Raw genomic sequence first — 20,333 nt, 5'->3', positions numbered from 1 at the left:
ACAATATTTTAGTAAAAATAAATGTTTGAGATGTATTCCTTTACCTCAGGATGCTGGAAACTTTAGGCAGTAGTGCTAACCACTGCACCACCATGGCACCCCTATAAAGACAGACAGATAGATACTTATACATACATCATTGTCTACACTTGCTTAAACCAACTATACAAATTAATGTTTGTAATGAAAAATAAAATCAAAACAAAACAACCAAAAATGATTAAAATGGAACAGAAAACACTGTAACAAGATAATTATTTTATTTTGATAATGGTGGTACTACGCTCACTGTACTCAGGCAGGGACATTCACAGACAAGAAAGAGTATATCAAAAACAATTTAAAATATTTAAAATGAAATTATTAATATGCACATGATAAAACAAAATACTAGAAAAGTATGTTAAATTGATAAAAAAAAAACAGAAATAAATTATATCAGTGAAATTCTGCACTTTCAGTAATTCTTACAATGTCAGTAAGCTCTTTCACAGATTCCCAGTTCGAAACGAAAACCTATTGAAGGTGCTGAATTTAGATAGCAGAAATATGATTTTTGAATAGTTTTTTTTTTTCTTAAACTTATTATTTGTTATTTCTTTATTGTAAGTAAAAATGAAGTGCGTGAAGGACAGTAGATGTTTCCTCATGATTGACTCTTCATTATATAAAAATGCAACACATATAATGGAAAATACTACTTCTATCACAAATGCAATGATCTGATTTGATTATGCTAACAGCACATCTTCCCTTTGCAGTTATTCCCTCTTGCACTTTGTTATATACCCCAAGAATGCTTTAAAATATTAATGAAATCTTCATCTTCGGTTATTTCAATACTTAATCCTTCATAAAAGTCTTCAAATTCCGAGTATGAAATTTCACTCTTGTCTTTGCAGACTTCTTGTAATGTGGTAATAAAGGCAGCTCTTAGTTGTTCTTCAGTGACATCACCTGAATGGAGAAAGTATAATCTGTAATGTACACTATCTTTGCTAGAGATTAGCACTATACCCCACATCAGAAAAAAAAAATATAGTTATATACAAAACAAACAGCTCAAATGATATGGTCTAATATTTTCAACTAAAAATAACTGAAATTGATTCCCCAAATACATACATGCTCAGACCACCTCAACTGGCTCCTCTTAATCAACACAAGCAGCAGTTCTGCTCTGAGGTTGTCCCACAGAGCTAAGTTGCTCACCTTATTGCAGAGAGTTAGCCCAGAAACCCTGTGCATGAACCTTATTTCAGGAGCTTGACCTTGCACTTGCAATCTCATTCTTTTGGTTTCTATGGTACCTTTGGTCATGACTATATTTGAGTATACTGCCTGACCTGTTAACTGGAAGCTTCATAGTTGGGATGTAAATATAATGGCACTGGGCACCAAACTGGGTGGTGTACCACACACAGCCCACTAACAGAAGATGCAGGGATAGATCCAGGATAGAATAGGGTGGCCTGGTTTTACCATGACTCTCACTACAATATGAACTGTGACAGTAAACTGAAGTAAAGGGCTGTCCAGCTGACAAAGGGTTATGAGACAATATCTCCAAGGGAACAGGTGGGTAGTGGAACTGAAGCGCAACAAGAGTTTTTTTTCTTTCTTTCTAGTGGTAATGAGACTTTATAGGACATACTCTGACTACTGAAAGTTATCTCAAGATGGGGTAAAACAGGTCTTTCCCTATCATCATTCATTAAACATATTAAACCCTTTCCCGCAAAGACCATAAACCAATCAAGTTCAGAGTAATTCGGATTCCTTTTTTCTGCACTATGTTTTATCCTAATATTCCTGCAAATTTTTAAAGAATATTTTCGGAAAATAGTAACATGAACTATTTGGCTGCCACAAATGCTCCTTTTGGTGAAACCCATCTACCACTAGCATAACCTTATTCCTACTGTCAAATATGCTAGTAGGGGTGCTTTGTGTTGGGCCTGCTCTTCTGTCCATGGCCCTTGGTCTCCTCATGAGTTAGTTGGGGTGCATTGTCAATTATATTAAGGCCCAGAGAGGACTGGGGTTTGGTACTTTGCTCATTCTTCTGTTCCTTGATGCTCCTTCTGACTCACCCACTCTATCACGATTATTTTATGTTGATAAACACCGCTGATAAAGGAGATGCAGATACTCAAATGTTCATATTCATATTATACCTTTGTTGTAAAAAATGTACAATTTTACAGAACAAGATACAAAATTTAAGAAGGTAAAAATACAAATCAGAAAGTCTCTATTTTGTGTGGCTATCCTGTCATTTTTACCAGGGTTTATTCTACTTTTTGAAGCACCTTTACAAACAGTTTCTTATTTGTTGAAAATAATGATCTACAAATTGCAAGTCATGCATTAATTAGATTTAATTTTAATTTCACGTCACAAGACTGGAAACAATGATGTAAACATGTATTTCCTTACCAGATATGACTTTTGGATGCCCTTTAACACAATAAAATTTATTAATGTCAGTGATAGAAATAGAACCTGTCTTGTTTGGGTCCAACTTCACGTAAGCCTGAGGAAAAATGAAAAGGTATTATATTCACATGACAAAAACATACAACCAACTCTTACTAACTCTCACTTGCTATATGTTACTACTATTACCAAAAGCACTACAATGAAACAATGTGCACAGTGACTATAATGTTTCCAACAAGAAATAACAGAAATGCTACTAATGTGTATTTTGCATTGTTAATTTTCTGCCTTTGATCACTAAAAGTTTACATCTAAAACGTAGACATCTTAAAGGCAGAGAAAACCAATTAAATGAATACTTTACCAAAGTTTTTATATGTTACTTACCAAGTGTCATTTGTAGCGATGACAGAAATATTATCTCATATTTTCATGCAGAACAGGGATCACAAAGTTTATGATACACTATGCTTCACTGGGGGCTGATGAGGGGACAATACTGAACTACACTAGACAATACTACTGTAAAACATCCATGAAAATTCTCAGATTAATTCCAGATAATCCAAATGTCAAGTATCTGTTTCTGTATGCTCACATCTAAAGCACTAAAATAATGTTAAACAAATATTTCCAGAAAAATCATAGTAGTATACTGATACTGTGATAAGCTTTGTTTAAAAAAAAATTAAAAGTGTGCAGAGTGAGAGATGAAGAGTAACAAATGATGTGTGATGAGTAACAAGTGAGCAATGATGAGTGATGTGTAAAAGCGATGAGTAAGATGTGACCAGTGTGAAGTGATGTGGGACTCATAAGAAACCAGTGAAAAGTGACAAATAATACATGGCATGAAATAATACTGATGCTTGATTGATGAAGAAGATAAAATGATCAAGTATTAAAACAGACACCATCTGCCTGAAAGTGTAAAGACCTGACATTAACAATAGTAACAGTTTTGTTAAGATCCCCTATAAAACTCCGTTACTGTATATAGTTTCACTCTTGATGTATTTTAATTGCTGTAGTATATCATCTATTGTGTGTACCTGGCATGTGCAAAGTCTCCCTATGGCTAATTGCAGATACCCTGAATTACTATTTTAGTATTTACTATTGTTAAAGGAAAACCCCAGACTGTGATTGACTAGCTTATATTTCATGTAATCTTTAATATTAAACCTGTAAAACACAAATGACTTATATGCCCTTATGCTGAGTAGTTAAACAACAACTTAAGGCTGTGTCTGGCACCAATGCACAGAGGAGAACATACTTAAAGTTTCAAGGTGTTAGTCACCCTGAGGTGATGCAATAAATCACACAGAGCTGCTGCTTTTGGTATTGCACACACTTATCCCAAGTTTGCCTTCTTTCTCCACTTCACTGTGCTGCTGTTGCTGTGATGATTCTTCCTCTCCATTTCAATACAGAATGCCAACACTGTTCACAAATTTTGCCATCATTCCATTATTCATGTGGGGGATGCTGTGACAAATTTTAGGACCGTGTAATGTTTAGGGGATTAATCTGTTGACATGATGGCCTTACTACCATGGCATGTGATTCCAGGAATGCTCACCTGCACCATTTGTTGGAATGAAATACTAACTGCAGTAAATACGTGAACTGTAAAGACATATACAGCAAAAATGTAGAGCATACAGTACACATTGGCACATTTGTTAATACTGCTGTTTCATAGGCCAAGTAACCTGTTATTGAATCCCACACCAGTTCTTTGTATGTATGGGGTTTACGCATTCTTCCAGAATGGCAAAGTATGATTGAAAATGTCAGTATGTTTGCAAGTCGGCCTGTGACTGATGCCCTATCCAGGGCTGGTTTCTGTCTTGTACCCAATAGCTGCTGGGTAATGTGTGACCCTGAACTGGATTATGCAAGTTTCAGAAATAATAATAATAATAATAATAATAATAATAATAATAATTCATTACATTTATATAGCGCTTGTTTATAAGCCTGCATTAAATATTATTACAGAATAAAAATTTGTAATTAATTTCTCAAATACACTTTGTATTAATAATAAAAAATTGGACAATTTAAAATATTTGGCATTAAATAAACATTTTTTACATTGCTTACCAATTTATTCTAATTTTATCAATCTATGAAGAAAGAATGCAGAAAGGGAAATTCAAATTCACTTTTAGAAAATACTTACTTTTCTTACAAAAGACTTGCGATATTCACTCATCTCTCCAACAATTCCTCGAATAAACTCTCCATAATCTAGCTGGCCATCTTCATTTTCATCCAATATTAGCCAAACACCTTCAAACTCCTTGTAAAAATAGATATATGTCTACATTAACTTTAATTAGAAAACACTGACATCTTGATAACCTTCAAAGAATAATAAAGTAATGAACAAGCTGAACTAGATGTTTTTGTAAGGATATTAAAACACACTTTTATTATAATGCAGTCAAAAGTACAGTAAATTAAAAAAAATAACTTAAAGGAGTGGATTAGGAGGAATGCTGCAGGTACTTGTAGGGTAAGAGAGGTTGAGGCACAATAAATAAAAAAAGAACAATACATTATAAAAAAACTAAACTAAATCCAGATTTGAACTGTATTCACCCCCTTTAATTCTTAGTCATACAAAATCATACGCTGTCCCTTTTTCAGCAATTCCACGCTCAAGTCTTTTGTGTCATAACCAGTTTTTCACTTTTCCCAGGTTTAAAAGTTGCCAACTCCTTGAAAAAACTGGTCCAGCCATTGAAGGTTCATTTTGGTGAGATTCTGTACAGTACTCTTAGGGTTTACCGGAGATCAGCTAGGGGTTTTAAGTCAGGACTCTGACTTTTGTGAATCAAGGAATTTCGCCCTTTGACAGCAACTTGGGCTTTGTGTTTGGATGACTTCTTTTGTTGAAATGTGAATGGCTGACTCAGTTTCCGATCTTTTGGAGACTGTACACAATTTTGCTCTTTTCTCCAGATCTTATTCTAACAAGCCCACCAGCATGCAGATGAAAAGCAATGCCATAGCATAATGCTGACACCACGATATGTCAACTTAGTGGTGGTGTTTTGGAGGGGATGAGATGTAATGGGGATTAAAAGTGCACAGAAATTAAAATATACAGTACAAGGAGAAATTAACCGATTTTAAAAAAGTGAATCTGTTTTAATGTTGTTTTGCGGTTATGTATTTGTAACATCTAGCATTGGCATAATTATATGTATTAGGTTGTTTAAGAACAGGTTTAAGTTTATATAATAATAATAATACATTTTATTTATATAGCACCTTTCCCATGCTGAAGGCGCTTCACAGAGTGTTAGAAAAAAACAGGGTATATGTAACATTGGATACAAATGTTTTCCTAAATAGAACAATGAAACAGATAACAAGGAATTAAATATAATAAAGAACAATAAACCAGAGTAAAATACTAAATTCAATACATAAAGAAAAACCTAACAAATAACCTAATTTGTGATATAACAGACACAAAACTTATCCTGAGCACCTGGACAGAGAGGTAAACTGAAAGAAAGGTGAGAATGTTAAGTTAAGTTAAAAGCCTTCCTAAACAGATGAGTTTTAAGTTGTTTTTTAAAAGAATGAATGGAGTCAGCTGATCTAATTAATTTCAGGATGTCATTCCAAAGTCTGGGTGCTATGGAGCTGAAGGCCCTGTCACCCATAGAGTGCAGGTTAGTGTGAGGCACAACAACATTACCAGAATCAGAGGATCTTAGTAGGCGAACAGGAGCAGAGTGATGGAGAAGGTCACTGATGTAGTCTGGTGTGAGGCCATTTAAAGCTTTGTAGGTTATTAATAGAATTTTATATTCAATCCTGTAAGACACAGGGAGTCAGTGAAGGCAAAGCAGGATGGGTGTGATGTGCTCACTGTTGCTGGTTTTGTGTAAGGACTTTTGCAGCAGAGCTTTGAATCAACTGGAGCTGTGATATAAGATTAGAAGGGGCACCTGCCAGCAGAGAGTTACAATAATCGATGCGGGATGTGATAAAAGCATGAACAAGTTTCTCAGCATTAGAAAAGAAGAGGAATAAGCGAATACGGGATATGTTACGGAGGTGAAAGTAAGAAAGTTACTTAATGTGGTTTATGTGGGTGGAATAAGAAAGGGAGGAATCAAAAATGACACCAAGATTTCTTGCATCAGAAGAAGGTCTGATGAAATAACCGTCAAGTGACTGGAAGGGAGCTCATTTTCTTAAGCAGCGCTTTAGATAGATTTAGTGTCAATTTGCAGGAATTCAGTTTTGTTGCGATTTAATTTTAAAGAGTTCTGCTCCATCCAGGTTTTAATTTCACTGAGGCAAGTTGTGAGCTGAGAAAACTCTGATGAAGTTCCAATTTTGACATTGAAATAGAGTTAAGTGTCATCTGCATAAAAATGATAACCCAGTCCACAGCTTGCGAATAATATGGCCAAGGGGAAGCATATAAATACAGAAGAGAAGAGGGCCGAGGACAGAGCCCTAAGGAGCTCCTTGTGTGACTGGTGCTGAGCTGGATCTGCTGTTGCCAAGACTAACAAACTCTTGCCTATCAGTCAGATAGGACTTGAAACACTGGAGGGCAGTGCCAGAGATATCCAGAATGGAGAACATGCTGGGTCAGTAGAATGTCATGTCTGACAGTGTCAAATGCTGCACTGAGGTCTAACAGAATTAATATGCTGGTTTGTCCACAGCCTGCTGTATTAAGCCAATCATTGGTTACCCGAAGAACAGCAGTTTCACAGCTGTGCTACGCCCTGAAACCAGACTTTGTGAGCTGGGAGGCTACAACATGCTCAAGAACTTTTGACAGAAAAGGTAAGTGGGAAATAGGCAGAAGATTGTCAAGATCGTCACCAACAAGACCAAACTTTTTTAACATGGGGGTTAAAGAAGCGATTTTAAAAGTGGCTGGCACAAACCCAGTGTCGAGGGATGTATTGATTATTGTCATAACAGTCAGGATTATGGCATGAAAGCAGGATTTAAGAAGTGTGGTGGGGATGGGGTCCAGTACACAAGTAGTTGGCCTCATCTTACAAAGCAGGTCATTAAATGCCGATGTGACTGGTGAAAATTTAGAAAAGGAGCTGGATGGAGTGGGAAGACAGGGAAGGATATAAATGGATGATGGATTTATGTTAGTTGAATTATTTAGATCTTTAATTTTATTGCGGAAAAAGTGGAGGAATTTTTTACAGACTTCAGCAGAGGAGGTAATAGTGCCAGATGCAGGTTGAAGTAATTTATTAACTACAGAGAACAAAACCCTTGGGTTTTCATGGCCACTTTCTATTATTCTGCATTAATGTGTGTTCTTGGCTGCAGTTAGTGCATCCCTGTAAGTCCTTTGATGGTCAGAGAAAGCCTGGATGTGAACAGTGAGGCCAGTCTTACGTGGCATTCTCTCAAGGCGTTGGCCAGTTGCTTTCATAGATCGTAGCTCTGAATTATACCATGCAGCTGAATCCTTAAAGGAAACCTTCTTATGTATTAAAGGAACTGTTTTATCTAGTGCTGAATGAAGGGCTGAGTTATAGTGATTAACAAGACTATCTACTGTTGATGGAATAGGTGAAGACAGAAAAAGATCAGAAATGGATCCAGCAAGAACAGAGGGACTGATATTTTTAAGGTTTCTGAACGAAATTTGACGTTTACAGGTAAGAGGAGGGAGAGGTAACGAGACAGTGAAAAGCACTGCTTTATGGTTAGAGAGTCCCAAATCACTGCTATAAGTGTTGCCGACCAGATAATCCAGATATGTAGATCAGGTCCAGTATATGACCATCAGAGTGGGTGAGAAAATCAACATGCTGCACCATGTCAAAACAGTCCAGTAAGGGTAGGAATTCATTTCTCAGTTTACATGTAGTAATGTCAATATGGATGTTGAAATCGCCAAGAAGAATGACTCTCTGGGAAAGTGAACTTAAGTGGGTTAATAATTCAGTCAAATCAGATAAAAAAAAGACGCATTGTATTTCGGGGGATGATAGACCACAAGAAGTGAGACAGGACCTGATTTTGTTATTAGCTTAAGAGCCAGACACTCGAAAGACAATGGACTGTCAATGGGGATTCATTTGATGTTTAATTTCGATTTAGCAATTACTGCGACTCCTCTGCCTTGTGAAGTGAATGTATCTGGGAATGATCACATCCGTGACAGATGTAAAATCATTTGGTTTTTGCCAAGTTTCTGTTAAGCATAGCAAGTCAACGTTTGAGTCTGTAATGAATTCTGATAGCACCAGGGCTTTGCCATTAAGAGATCTTGAGTTAAACAGTGCAATATTAGCCGATGTGGGTTCGTTGTGCACAGATCCATGAATAGAGTTTATTTTAACATATTGCAGATTTGGCACACTGACACTCCTATTTCCAAAGCCGAGAGTAGGACAGCATATTCCTGAGCAAATGCTGCCGGTGAACTTTTCATTCGCAGCCCGGCTGTGGAGGTGACCTGACCCGCAATGTAAATATTTTGGGTGCCGTACAATACCATTGTCTTTTAGGACAGTCCAGTCTGACCATTTGCTCTGGACAAACTGTTTAATATGAAGAAGTTTGTCACAAAAGTATTTTATCATAGTAGAGAGCAATACTTATCTGATAGTAACAGAGAAACTGCACAGCACAGCAGAGAAGGTGAGACGGGAGGATCGGGTGGCTAAGATGAGCGGCAAGCAGCAGAAAAAGCGTAGTAGGAGATATTACAAAATGCACATGAACATACCAAAATTCAGAGGTATAAAGAGGAACAAGACCAGTATAGGATCCCACTACGAAAAAACACTTGGTGTAGTCGGCAAGATTTTGGCATAACCATGTTTTACACTCTTCGTCAATGCCGTTTTGATGAGTGTGTGCGTGTGTTAAGTGGTTATGGGGCGCCTAGCTTGGAGGCGATTGCCATTTGCTTTTCCTGCAGGGTTAGTTGACTGGGGGATGCCTCAAAACAGTGGACAGCATGATGAAATATGTACATCATTGGTTCCTAAGTGGCTTTAACTAAGCATGAGCCACCATCTGTACTGTGGACACCACTGTGTTGTCCACATCAAAACTAGTGAGCCCTATGTGGAGTGCTGAGGAGTGACTGGTAGTGTGGACATCACTCATAATCAATGCTCAAGTGGATAGATTGACAAAACAACTCGGTTAACAACTTTTTAAATATGTTATACAGAAAATTCAAACTGTTCTTAAGATAAAAGCAGAACCAGCTCTTTTTTTACTATAGGCTGATATACCTAATGAAGCAGTGATTCAAAACATTTCTATTGTAGGAACCAACAGATTAGAATTAACATAACAATGTTAATACTTTTAGCATGGTGTCTCGCATTTCTTTTTTTCTACCTTATTAGGAATGTCCAGATGAAATGTCTTGAGTGCAAGCTGAAGCTCTGCCTTTTGTAAAACGCCATTACCAGATTTCTCCAGATTTCTAAAGTATTTGCCAAGTCCAGTTATTGTCCGAACCCCTCTGTTACCCATCTTTTCTTTTATCAGACCTAGAAGAGAAAAAATATAATTATAATGAAATAAACCATCCTTTAAAGGCACACTAGTTATGTTACACCATGATACCACCACTCTTGAAGAACCCTGGCATGCTCTATCAAGTTCTGTCAACTGCCCTGATCTTGGGCTCGAAGACTCACATGCCAAGCCTCTGTAGGTCCTCCTTTATGTCATCAACCTATTTCTAATGGGGTTGGCCAGGGAGTCCTCTCCCTTTGGGTTTTTTAAAGGAAGACTCTTGCAGCTGCCCAGTTCTTATGCATGTGTTCAAGGTGACCAGTCTATAGTAGCTGTCCTCTCTTCACTATATACAATTATTTTGCTTCTTGACAACAGATGTGATCTTAGGAGGTGCTGATACCTCCTAATAGAAAACTGGCCAAGTATTTACAATTATGGTGATCAGACAGACATAGAGTAAATAACTATGAACCAATTAGCTTAACATATGTCACAGATAATTAGAAGCAGATTAAAGACAAAAATTGAGAAATACATGTCAAAGAACAGGTGTGTTAATTTCAACATGAATTTAAACTGGGAGACCAGGTTTCATTAATATCTTAGAATTCTGTAAGGAAGTATAGGATTGATCTAAATAGTGCATGCAAAAATATCTATTTTCATTTTTGAAATGCTTTTCATAAGTAACATTTTGGCAAGCTACTGATCAAACTAAAAGAAGCCTACAAGCAACACACAGGGTGCAGATAGGTGTAAAATTATCTTAAACACAGGAAGCCAGGAATTATGGTAAGTGGAACTTTTTCAAATTAGCTGAATTTAAATGTAGTCCCTCAGGTATTAGTGCTGGGCACATTGTTCCCTTATATCAGTGATCTAAATAAAAATATAAGTAACAGCTGTCTAATGCAGATGGAACTAACCTAGAGGGATTGGCAGATAACCTAGAATCAACAAAATCATTACTAAAAGACCAGGGCAAAAATTCAGAATGAGACAGACAATTAAGTTTAAAGTTAATAAATCTAGGTAACACAAAGGAAGTAAAAACAGAAGCTAAAAATAACAGAATGGTCAGACAAGGGTCAGACTCAAATTTGACAGAATACCTTAGTAGGAAAAATTAAACACTATAGTGCGCTTGTCCATGTCTACAGCTGGACAGTATGCAGAAGAATGCTAAAGGATTTCGGGCTATATAGACACTGTGTCAAGTACAGATTATTATTCTTAAACTGCATAATGTACAAGTAAGGCCATATTTAGAATTTCACCTCCAATTTTGGTCTCCCTGTCAAACTAAGGTCAAAAAGTATTCTTCACATAGGAAACAACTAATGCCTGGAATGAGTTTCCAAGAAGTAGTACAGAGACAAGGGCTTTGAAGACCTTCAAATCTCAACTTGTTAATCAAAAGAGTTGGGTAAATAGACATTACTGAGCTATATGGGATCGAATGGCCTACTGTAATCAGAATGTTTCTTATATTCTTAATTTAGGGTTGCCAATGTAGCCTTGAAATCTTTGAGAAGTGGGTCGAAGTAAACTTAAAGAACTTTTAGGTAAAACTAATAAAACTAAACACTATTAGTCTTATTTTTTACATGTGAAGATCAGTATGTTGTAAACAAAATGCCAGGCTGACATAAAACTACATAAACACTTAAACCAAGTCATGGTCATAGAGAGTTGTTGGAGGACCCGCTTGCAGGGCTGGATGCAGATTAACGTCATACCCAGGACGGAGCAATTGCAGGTTAAGAGTCTCGCTCAAGGGCCCAACAGAGTAGAGTCACTTCCGGTGTTTACAGGATTTGAACCTGCAAACTTCTGATTGCCGCCACGGATTCCCTAGCCTCAGAGCCACCACTCCATCCCCTAACAATGTTTTCTATAAAATATTTTTTATAATTTCTAAGAAATATTATAGATCATGGCAAAAGTACATCTTGGTTAATCTGTGTTTTTAATATGGACAATAATTAGCAAGGCATATCATACAAAAATGTATTAAGAAAAATTGGAGAATGTACAGAGCATACCAGGATAGATATTACAGTACCTTGAACCATCCTGAGAACCCTTTGGTCTTCTACTTCTTGTTTTTTAAGAACTTGATTCTTGACTGGAAAATGTGCTCTGAAATTAGTATAAAAATTAAAAGCAACACATGTAAATTCAACATAAATTTTGAATAGAAATTAAATTTACATTAATTTACCAATAGTCCCTTTGTACCCTGAAGCTGGTGAAAATAATATTATTTTACCTGATATGTTTATTCCTCCAACACAAATTACTATACATTTTTATATAATTATATGTGTTTTAAATAGATGTGGCATATATAATAAACAATAATATAAAAAAATGAATTGAATAACTATTTTAAAAAGTAAAATTTGACAGGTTTACCTGGACAGCAGTGCAATTTAATTTAAATTTCATGGCTGCTGCATAGATTTAATTCTGAGATTCCCCTAATTGAAATCTTCTAATGGCCAACTGAATTATTTAACATCTGCCTTTGTACAGTATATCTTTGTTTTAACTCAGAAATATCACACATCACAGTTTTTATTTTATTTCATAAAGTGGAAGTGTTTGGACAGCTAATGATTACGCTGACGGGACTTTTATTTACACAATTATTTTAGTAGCCAGGTGAATTATTATCGAGTTTTACTGACTATATTTATTCTTTATTTTGTAAAATTAGCTTCATTTTCTGATATTCTGTTGCACTGAGTGGTACATTCTGTGATGTTATGTGTTAAATAAACACAATATTTTGTTGGCTTTTGGCTTTTTTTTTTTGGAGTACAGCATAAACATGTATTTGATCTAATCTGTTGTGTATACAGTTCAGACATTTTTTGTAATTCTAACGGAAAACTTGGAGGTTAGTGGCAGGATCGGCACTCCAGCCACCGTAGAAAACCTCACACTGTCCCAGTGTAGTAATGAGGTATCACCCACTGCATTCGGGTCCCAATCCAGGTGGTTTGTCATGTGGTGGGTGCGGCAACGTGGGTGACAATTACTGACGGGAGGGCATGTGGTATAGTGGACAGGAAATAAATCAATATGTTTGTGTTACAACCAGGATTCATTCTCAGTGCTGCAACAGTAAAGAATGCTTGGCCTTTTTAATTACAACCACTGCTTCTCTGTTGTCCTAGCTAATACAGAAGCATAGGAGACAGACAAAATTTAAAGAGCAACCAGCCATACCATTAACTGAAAAACAAAGTAAAACTTGTGTCAGTTCAAATTCTACTGCTCAATCTAACAGAGATTAAAGGTTGTTGCACAGGATTGGATGTGGTCCTTTGTGTCCTTTAATCTTTTTCCAGAGAAGAAGAGGCTATAATTGGCTGTACAGTGAATGTTAAGGAACAGAATCAATCTGTGGACACTTTTAAATTGCTGATTTACTTTGAATATTACACTGATCTCAACTGACACCCAATGTTGCAATGGATTCAAACAGATTTACTAAAACAGAGTTAATACACTTTAGGGATGACAACTACTAGAAAAACAATGTTGCAATTGTGATTTTATATATTGTTTCTTGTATTACATATTTGGTGCTATATTCATGGATCAGACTGTGGCACTATGTATAACACAGTTTGCTAACTACTGCAGCATCCTAGGTTTTGGAATCCTCACTCAGTTGTTGTTTGTGTAGAATTTGCATATTTTCCCTGTGTCTGCTTTGTTTTTATTATATTTATTTCATTTTTAGACATGCTGCGTAGGCTAACTGTTCAAACCTAAGTGTTTAACTGGGTTCTGGCTTGGACAGGCACTGCACCTTTGCCCAGGGTGCTTTGAGAAAAAGCTTCAGCTCTCCAAGACAATGAATTGATTAAGAAAGTTTGAAAATGTAATGTTCTGTTGCATTGACGGAAAGATACTGGATTTATATCACTATCACTAGTCTGTGGGGCACAAGCAAGTAGGAATCTCATTGTGCTGTGTACATGGGATAATAAAATTAAACCTGAACTTCAGGGCAAGTAGAGAATTATGGTTGTAATCAGTAATGATGTCTAGATATATATAATCAATTAGCTAACCACTTCCAGTACTAAGATGAATGTCAGATAATGATGGAAACTGATGATCCGATCCTTGGTTTTAAAGAGGCTACAATCTGAACATTTTCTTTTAACATCACTACATGAATCTATTCACTATTGAGCTGCTTTAATAAATTAACTTTTATTTACAATAACTTCCTGTGTTCAGCAGATCCCCCATCGAGCATAAAGCTGACCTGTGCCCAATGTGGTTAAAACTGACTCTAACTCCCCACTATCCTCAACTAGCGATGGTTGACAAGTGACCGTTTAACTATTTTGATTAGTTTATGACCAATGTTTGCCATTTACATTTCTGAAAGGCACATTAAACAAATTATTATTGTTTCTATAGACTTTACCTCTCTCTCTCTCTCTCTCTCTCTATTATATATATAACTAGCAAAATACCCGCGCTTCGCAGCGGAGAAGTAGTGTGTTAAAGAGGTTATGAAAAAAAAAAGGAAACATTTTAAAAATAACGTAACATGATTGTCAATGTAATTGTGTTGTCATTGTTATAACTGTTGCTGTCTTTTATTTATATATATATATATATATATATATATATATATATATATATATATAATATACACACACACATAAACATTTATATACATATACATATATATACATATCTACATATACACATCTACATATATATATACACACATACAGTGGTGTGAAAAACTATTTGCCCCCTTCCTGATTTCTTATTCTTTTGCATGTTTGTCACACAAAATGTTTCTGATCATCAAACACATTTAACCATTAGTCAAATATAACACAAGTAAACACAAAATGCAGTTTTTAAATGATGGTTTTTATTATTTAGGGAGAAAAAAAATCCAAACCTACATGGCCCTGTGTGAAAAAGTAATTGCCCCCTGAACCTAATAACTGGTTGGGCCACCCTTAGCAGCAATAACTGCAATCAAGCGTTTGCGATAATTTGCAATGAGTCTTTTACAGCGCTCTGGAGGAATTTTGGCCCACTCATCTTTGTAAAAATTGTTGTAATTCAGCTTTATTTGAGGGTTTTCTAGCATGAACCGCCTTTTTAAGGTCATGCCATAGCATCTCAATTGGATTCAGGTCAGGACTTTGACTAGGCCACTCCAAAGTCTTCAGTTTGTTTTTCTTCAGCCATTCAGAGGTGGATTTGCTGGTGTGTTTTGGGTCATTGTCCTGTTGCAGCACCCAAGATCGCTTCAGCTTGAGTTGACGAACAGATGGCCGGACATTCTCCTTCAGGATTTTTTGGTAGACAGTAGAATTCATGGTTCCATCTATCACAGCAAGCCTTCCAGGTCCTGAAGCAGCAAAACAACCCCAGACCATCACACTACCACCACCATATTTTACTGTTGGTATGATGTTCTTTTTCTGAAATGCTGTGTTCCTTTTACGCCAGATGTAACGGGACATTTGCCTTCCAAAAAGTTCAACTTTTGTCTCATCAGTCCACAAGGTATTTTCCCAAAAGTCTTGGCAATCATTGAGATGTTTCTTAGCAAAATTGAGACGAGCCCTAATGTTCTTTTTGCTTAACAGTGGTTTGCTTCTTGGAAATCTGCCATGCAGGCCGTTTTTGCCCAGTCTCTTTCTTATGGTGGAGTCGTGAACATTGACCTTAATTGAGGCAAGTGAGGCCTGCAGTTCTTTAGACGTTGTCCTGGGGTCTTTTGTGACCTCTCGGATGAGTCATCTCTGCGCTCTTGGGGTAATTTTGGTTGGCCGGCCACTCCTGGGAAGGTTCACCACTGTTCCATGTTTTTGCCATTTGTGGATAATGGCTCTCACTGTGGTTCGCTGGAGTCCCAAAGCTTTAGAAATGGCTTTATAACCTTTACCAGACTGATAGATCTCAATTACTTCTGTTCTCATTTGTTCCTGAATTTCTTTGGATCTTGGCATGATGTCTAGCTTTTGAGGTGCTTTTGGTCTACTTCTCTGTGTCAGGCAGCTCCAATTTAAGTGATTTCTTGATTGAAACAGGTGTGGCAGTAATCAGGCCTGGGGGTGGCTACGGAAATTGAACTCAGGTGTGATACACCACAGTTAGGTTATTTTTTAACAAGGGGGCAATTACTTTTTCACACAGGGCCATGTAGGTTTGGATTTTTTTTCTCCCTAAATAATAAAAACCATCATTTAAAAACTGCATTTTGTGTTTACTTGTGTTATATTTGACTAATGGTTAAATGTGTTTGATGATCAGAAACATTTTGTGTGACAAACATGCAAAAGAATAAGAAATCAGGAAGGGGGCAAATAGTTTTTCACACCACTGTACATAAACACACACATAAGACTTACTGACTGAAACGGGCTTTCATTGACAATCATGTTACGTTATTTTTTAAAATGTTTCCTTTTTTTTTCATAACCTCTTTAACACACTACTTCTCCGCTGCGAAGCGCGGGTATTTTGCTAGTATATATATATATATATATATATATATACATATACACACATACATGCAGTTTTAATAACACAGAAATCAATAAAAACATTAACATCATTATCATATGAGAATATGAAGTAATATATAAGAAGCACATTTCATATAAATATAAATTATTAAACAGTAAAATCTTCTTCTGTAATTTGCTACCGTGGCAATTTGTGTGTCTGTCCAGGATTTTAAATGACCTGTAGCTCGCAAACCGTTTCACCTATACACTTGAAATGTGGTACACATATAGTACGTCACGTCTACTATCCGCTTTATGGGTGATGATTGTTTTACTCTTTTTATCTTTATTTTATTTTATTGTAGAATCAACTCCTATCTGCGCACAGCAGGGCAGCCGTGGGCGGATGCGTATGGTGTATTCACTCCATGTTATCGTGCATTGCGCTGTCAGTGGTATTTTGATAAAAGAATTTGAACAACATATAAGAAGCGCATAAATTATTAAACAGTAAAACATTAACATTTAAGAAGTAAAGTTACATTAAGTACTACTGCAGTGCCTTCGGGTATACCTCATTTTTTGTTTGCCCATTACATGCTTAAATGTATACATTTTTTGGTGCACCTACCCGAGAACACGCGACATATAACCGAGCGTGGGAGAAGCATGGATTTTAAACACGCGTTGAGTTCATCTGCTGGTCTCCCTTGTGGAATAACTGGTAATGTTTGACTAAAATCTACAGCGAGTAAAACGACATTACCTCCTATTTTTTTTTTACGATCTCTGAGATCTTGCTTTTTTCGGTTCAAGGCTTCATAAGCTCTTTTATGTTGTATGGTGTACTTATCCCAAACCATCATCTTTGAATGTTGCAAGACTTTCGCCTTGTATGTAGATCGGGGTAATTACATTCATTGCATTCCTAGTCTGAATCACAATCTGATTGTATGGGTGGTTACCTGGCACTGTAGGGTTGCCAGCCGTCCATTAAAATACGGAATCGTGCCGTGTTTGAGAATGAAATTGCGCGTCCCATTTTGAATCAATACTGGACGGGATTTATCCCGTATTTTTTTTATCATTGTTTTTTTAAAGCAGCGTCTCATGCAAATGATCCCACACGCATTTTATGAAGATGCCTCCTTTCGTACTTTTGATTGGGTAATACTTGATGTCATCGTTAGTTTGATTGGTGTTTTTAACTGTCCAGTGAGGAGGGCGTGTCTTTTAAGTAGAGTCTGCAAAGTGTTGGCACTGAGATGTGGCGTCAGCGCCATAGTTGAAGCCCCTAACGTTGCGGTCAGCAAGTCGGCTAACATCCGCCATGTGCCGTCTTTCAGTTGCAAGAAGCAGATCATAGAATGGTTGAAACTGTTGCCCCTAACGTTGCGCCACGGCGTGTGGTTCGTTTATACCTCGTGTCTTCTCATTAAACTTTTATCTCGCGAATATGTTATTGCAATCCGCAGCGGGAGCGTTTCTATAAACTTAATTTAAACTTACGTTTTACACCGTGCTTTGTTTCCCTTATGAACATGCTTGTATGCTTAACTCGCTCCGTTCTCAATTGTTTAATTAATTTTTTGCTCTTCGCTGTTTGCGGCTGTTCCTCCATTTCCCCCTACTTGGTTCTTTTATCTCGCGAATATGTTATTGCAATCGTTAACGGGAGCGTTTCAATAAACTGATTGAAAATAGTTTTGCATTTACGTTTTTAGTAAAAGGCGAGCTTTTAAGCCTGAGAAATCACCCCGTAAATGCACACGTTTAATTGGACATGTGTTAATATGTATGGTTACACAGTATTAAAAGACAGTGAACAACGTCAGTTACCTTTCTTCCCGCGTTTGATAAAAGGTGAGCTTTTAAGCCTGAGAAATCACCCCGTAAATGCACACGTTTAATTGCACATGTGTTAATATGTATGCTTACACAGTATTAAAAGACAGTCAAAAATTAACGTCATTTACCTTCGTTCCTGTGTGTGACTCGTGCTGTAAATGTCTTCCTTGTTTTTAGTTCACGTGATTACGTAGGAGGCGTGATGACGCGATACGTGACTCCGCCTCCTCCATTACAGTGTATGGACAAAAAATATGTTCCAGTTATGACCATTACGCTTTGTATTTCGAAATGAAACCTGCCTAACTTTTGTAAGTAAGCTGTAAGGAATGAGCCTGCCAAATTTCAGCCTTCCACCTACACGGGAAGTTGGAGAATTAGTGATGAGTGAGTCAGTCAGTCAGTGAGTGAGTGAGTGAGTCAGTGAGGGCTTTGCCTTTTATTAGTATAGATATATAATTATCTCTCTGTATATCTGTTCGCTTTTCACAAGAGAACTACTTAACGGACTTAGATCCATTTTTTTTCTATAATTTGCTTGAACATTCCGTTTGATTTTGTGACTTCTGCCAGAGTGCCAAGTATCATAGTTTGCTTGCAGGTGCGATTTATTCACGCTAATCTGAGACAGAGGCTATGGGCCGAGGGGAGGACGAAGCATGACATTAGGAAAGGGGAGCCGGGTGGGGCCATCCTCTCTCACACGCCAGCCTCGGAGCGTACCAGTCTCCGCTTAGCTAGCGAATGAGAGAACTACTTAACGGATTTAGATCGGGGTTTTCTCTATAATTTGCTTGAACATTCCAGTTGATTTTGTGACTTCTTTCATCGTGCTAAGTATCATAGTTCTCTTGCGGTACCAATTTATTTGTGCGAATCCGAGAAAGCGGCTGCAGGCCATGGTGGGGTTTGGGGGGGGGGGGCCTCTCCTCACTCACACGCTAGCCTCTGCTCAAGCTGCTCTACCTCTCGCCACCTGTTGGAGCGTACCTTACCTCTGCTTAGCTAGCGATACCTGTTTGTTTATTGATTTTTAAAGTTTGTCCTGTTTCACTACTACACGGGCAGAGCTGTGGGGGAGAGCTAGTTTTTAATAAAATGAAAAATGTATCAAACTTACAGCAATGTATTTTTAGCCACTTCATCCAAGCCTGTAATCCTGACTGTTAGTGTTGCCTTCTGTTTGATGCTTTCAGGCAGATTTTGGTCAGTAGTTGCAAAGGTAAGGTTACTTCCCTGTTGGCAGTTGAAAGAATGAAATAATATATTAAAATAATCCAGTTTTTAAAATAATGCTATGAATGATGAAAATTACTAATAAATACATCTTGATCCAACACTTTGTTAATTTACCTGAGCTGGAACTCTTCTTGGTAACACTTTATAATAAGTTACAAACCTTTACAATGGATGAATAATTGCCACTTTAGAATAGCTGGTACAAAAGTGGTATACATCTAATAAGTAAATGATTTGCAAAGAAGCGTTATTTAATTTTATTAATGATTTATTAATGAAATAATTATCATTTCATGAGGTGTAACTGTTTGAATAAAAGTGAACAGCAGTTTGATACAACCTACTAATGAAAGTTATAAAGTGTAACCCTCTTCTTTATTTTAAACAGTTTCAGCTATATGACTCAAGAGCTTGATCAAATGTTTGCAGTTTGTATGTACTGTATATTTTTTTATGCTTGGTATAAAGACTATTTAGATTACACAGAGGATAACAAGACAGTATCACCTAATGTTCTCAATTTAATTATGGCAGGCATTAATTCATTATTCTAAATTGTTCTAGTGTGTGGGGAAGTGTTTGAATAGGCCAGGTTCCTGCCTTCCTGATGATGCTTCCAGGATAGGCTCTGAGAACAAAATGAATCAAGACTGAGAATATAATGTATGCTATTATTTATCTTAATTATCATTGCATATTGAAATATTTGCTATTAATTACAATACCCTTCTTTTTTTCTGATCAGGTCAGGAATCACGGATTATGTAAGCCTGTAGGTCAGATATT

General features: G+C 36.8%; 1 protein-coding gene across 2 annotated transcripts in view; it reads right to left on the bottom strand.

The window, feature by feature from the left end:
- Positions 1-238: 238 nt before the first annotated feature.
- The window catches only part of caps2 (calcyphosine 2), a 62,106-nt gene continuing 42,011 nt past the window's right edge, over positions 239-20,333 (bottom strand). For both annotated transcript variants that reach the window (XM_028818420.2, XM_051920036.1), the window contains 6 exons: positions 19,429-19,544; positions 12,014-12,090; positions 9,823-9,977; positions 4,634-4,753; positions 2,440-2,536; positions 239-957 (listed from right to left, as the gene is read on the bottom strand). In XM_028818420.2, coding sequence (XP_028674253.1) covers positions 782-957; positions 2,440-2,536; positions 4,634-4,753; positions 9,823-9,977; positions 12,014-12,090; positions 19,429-19,544 — 741 coding nt within the window. In that variant the 3' untranslated portion in view covers positions 239-781. The remainder of the gene's footprint in view (positions 958-2,439; positions 2,537-4,633; positions 4,754-9,822; positions 9,978-12,013; positions 12,091-19,428; positions 19,545-20,333) is intronic.

The sequence above is a fragment of the Erpetoichthys calabaricus genome, chromosome 1 (genome assembly GCF_900747795.2).
Source record: "Erpetoichthys calabaricus chromosome 1, fErpCal1.3, whole genome shotgun sequence".
Taxonomy (NCBI): domain Eukaryota; kingdom Metazoa; phylum Chordata; class Cladistia; order Polypteriformes; family Polypteridae; genus Erpetoichthys; species Erpetoichthys calabaricus.
This window is presented reverse-complemented; position numbering and strand designations above follow the sequence as displayed.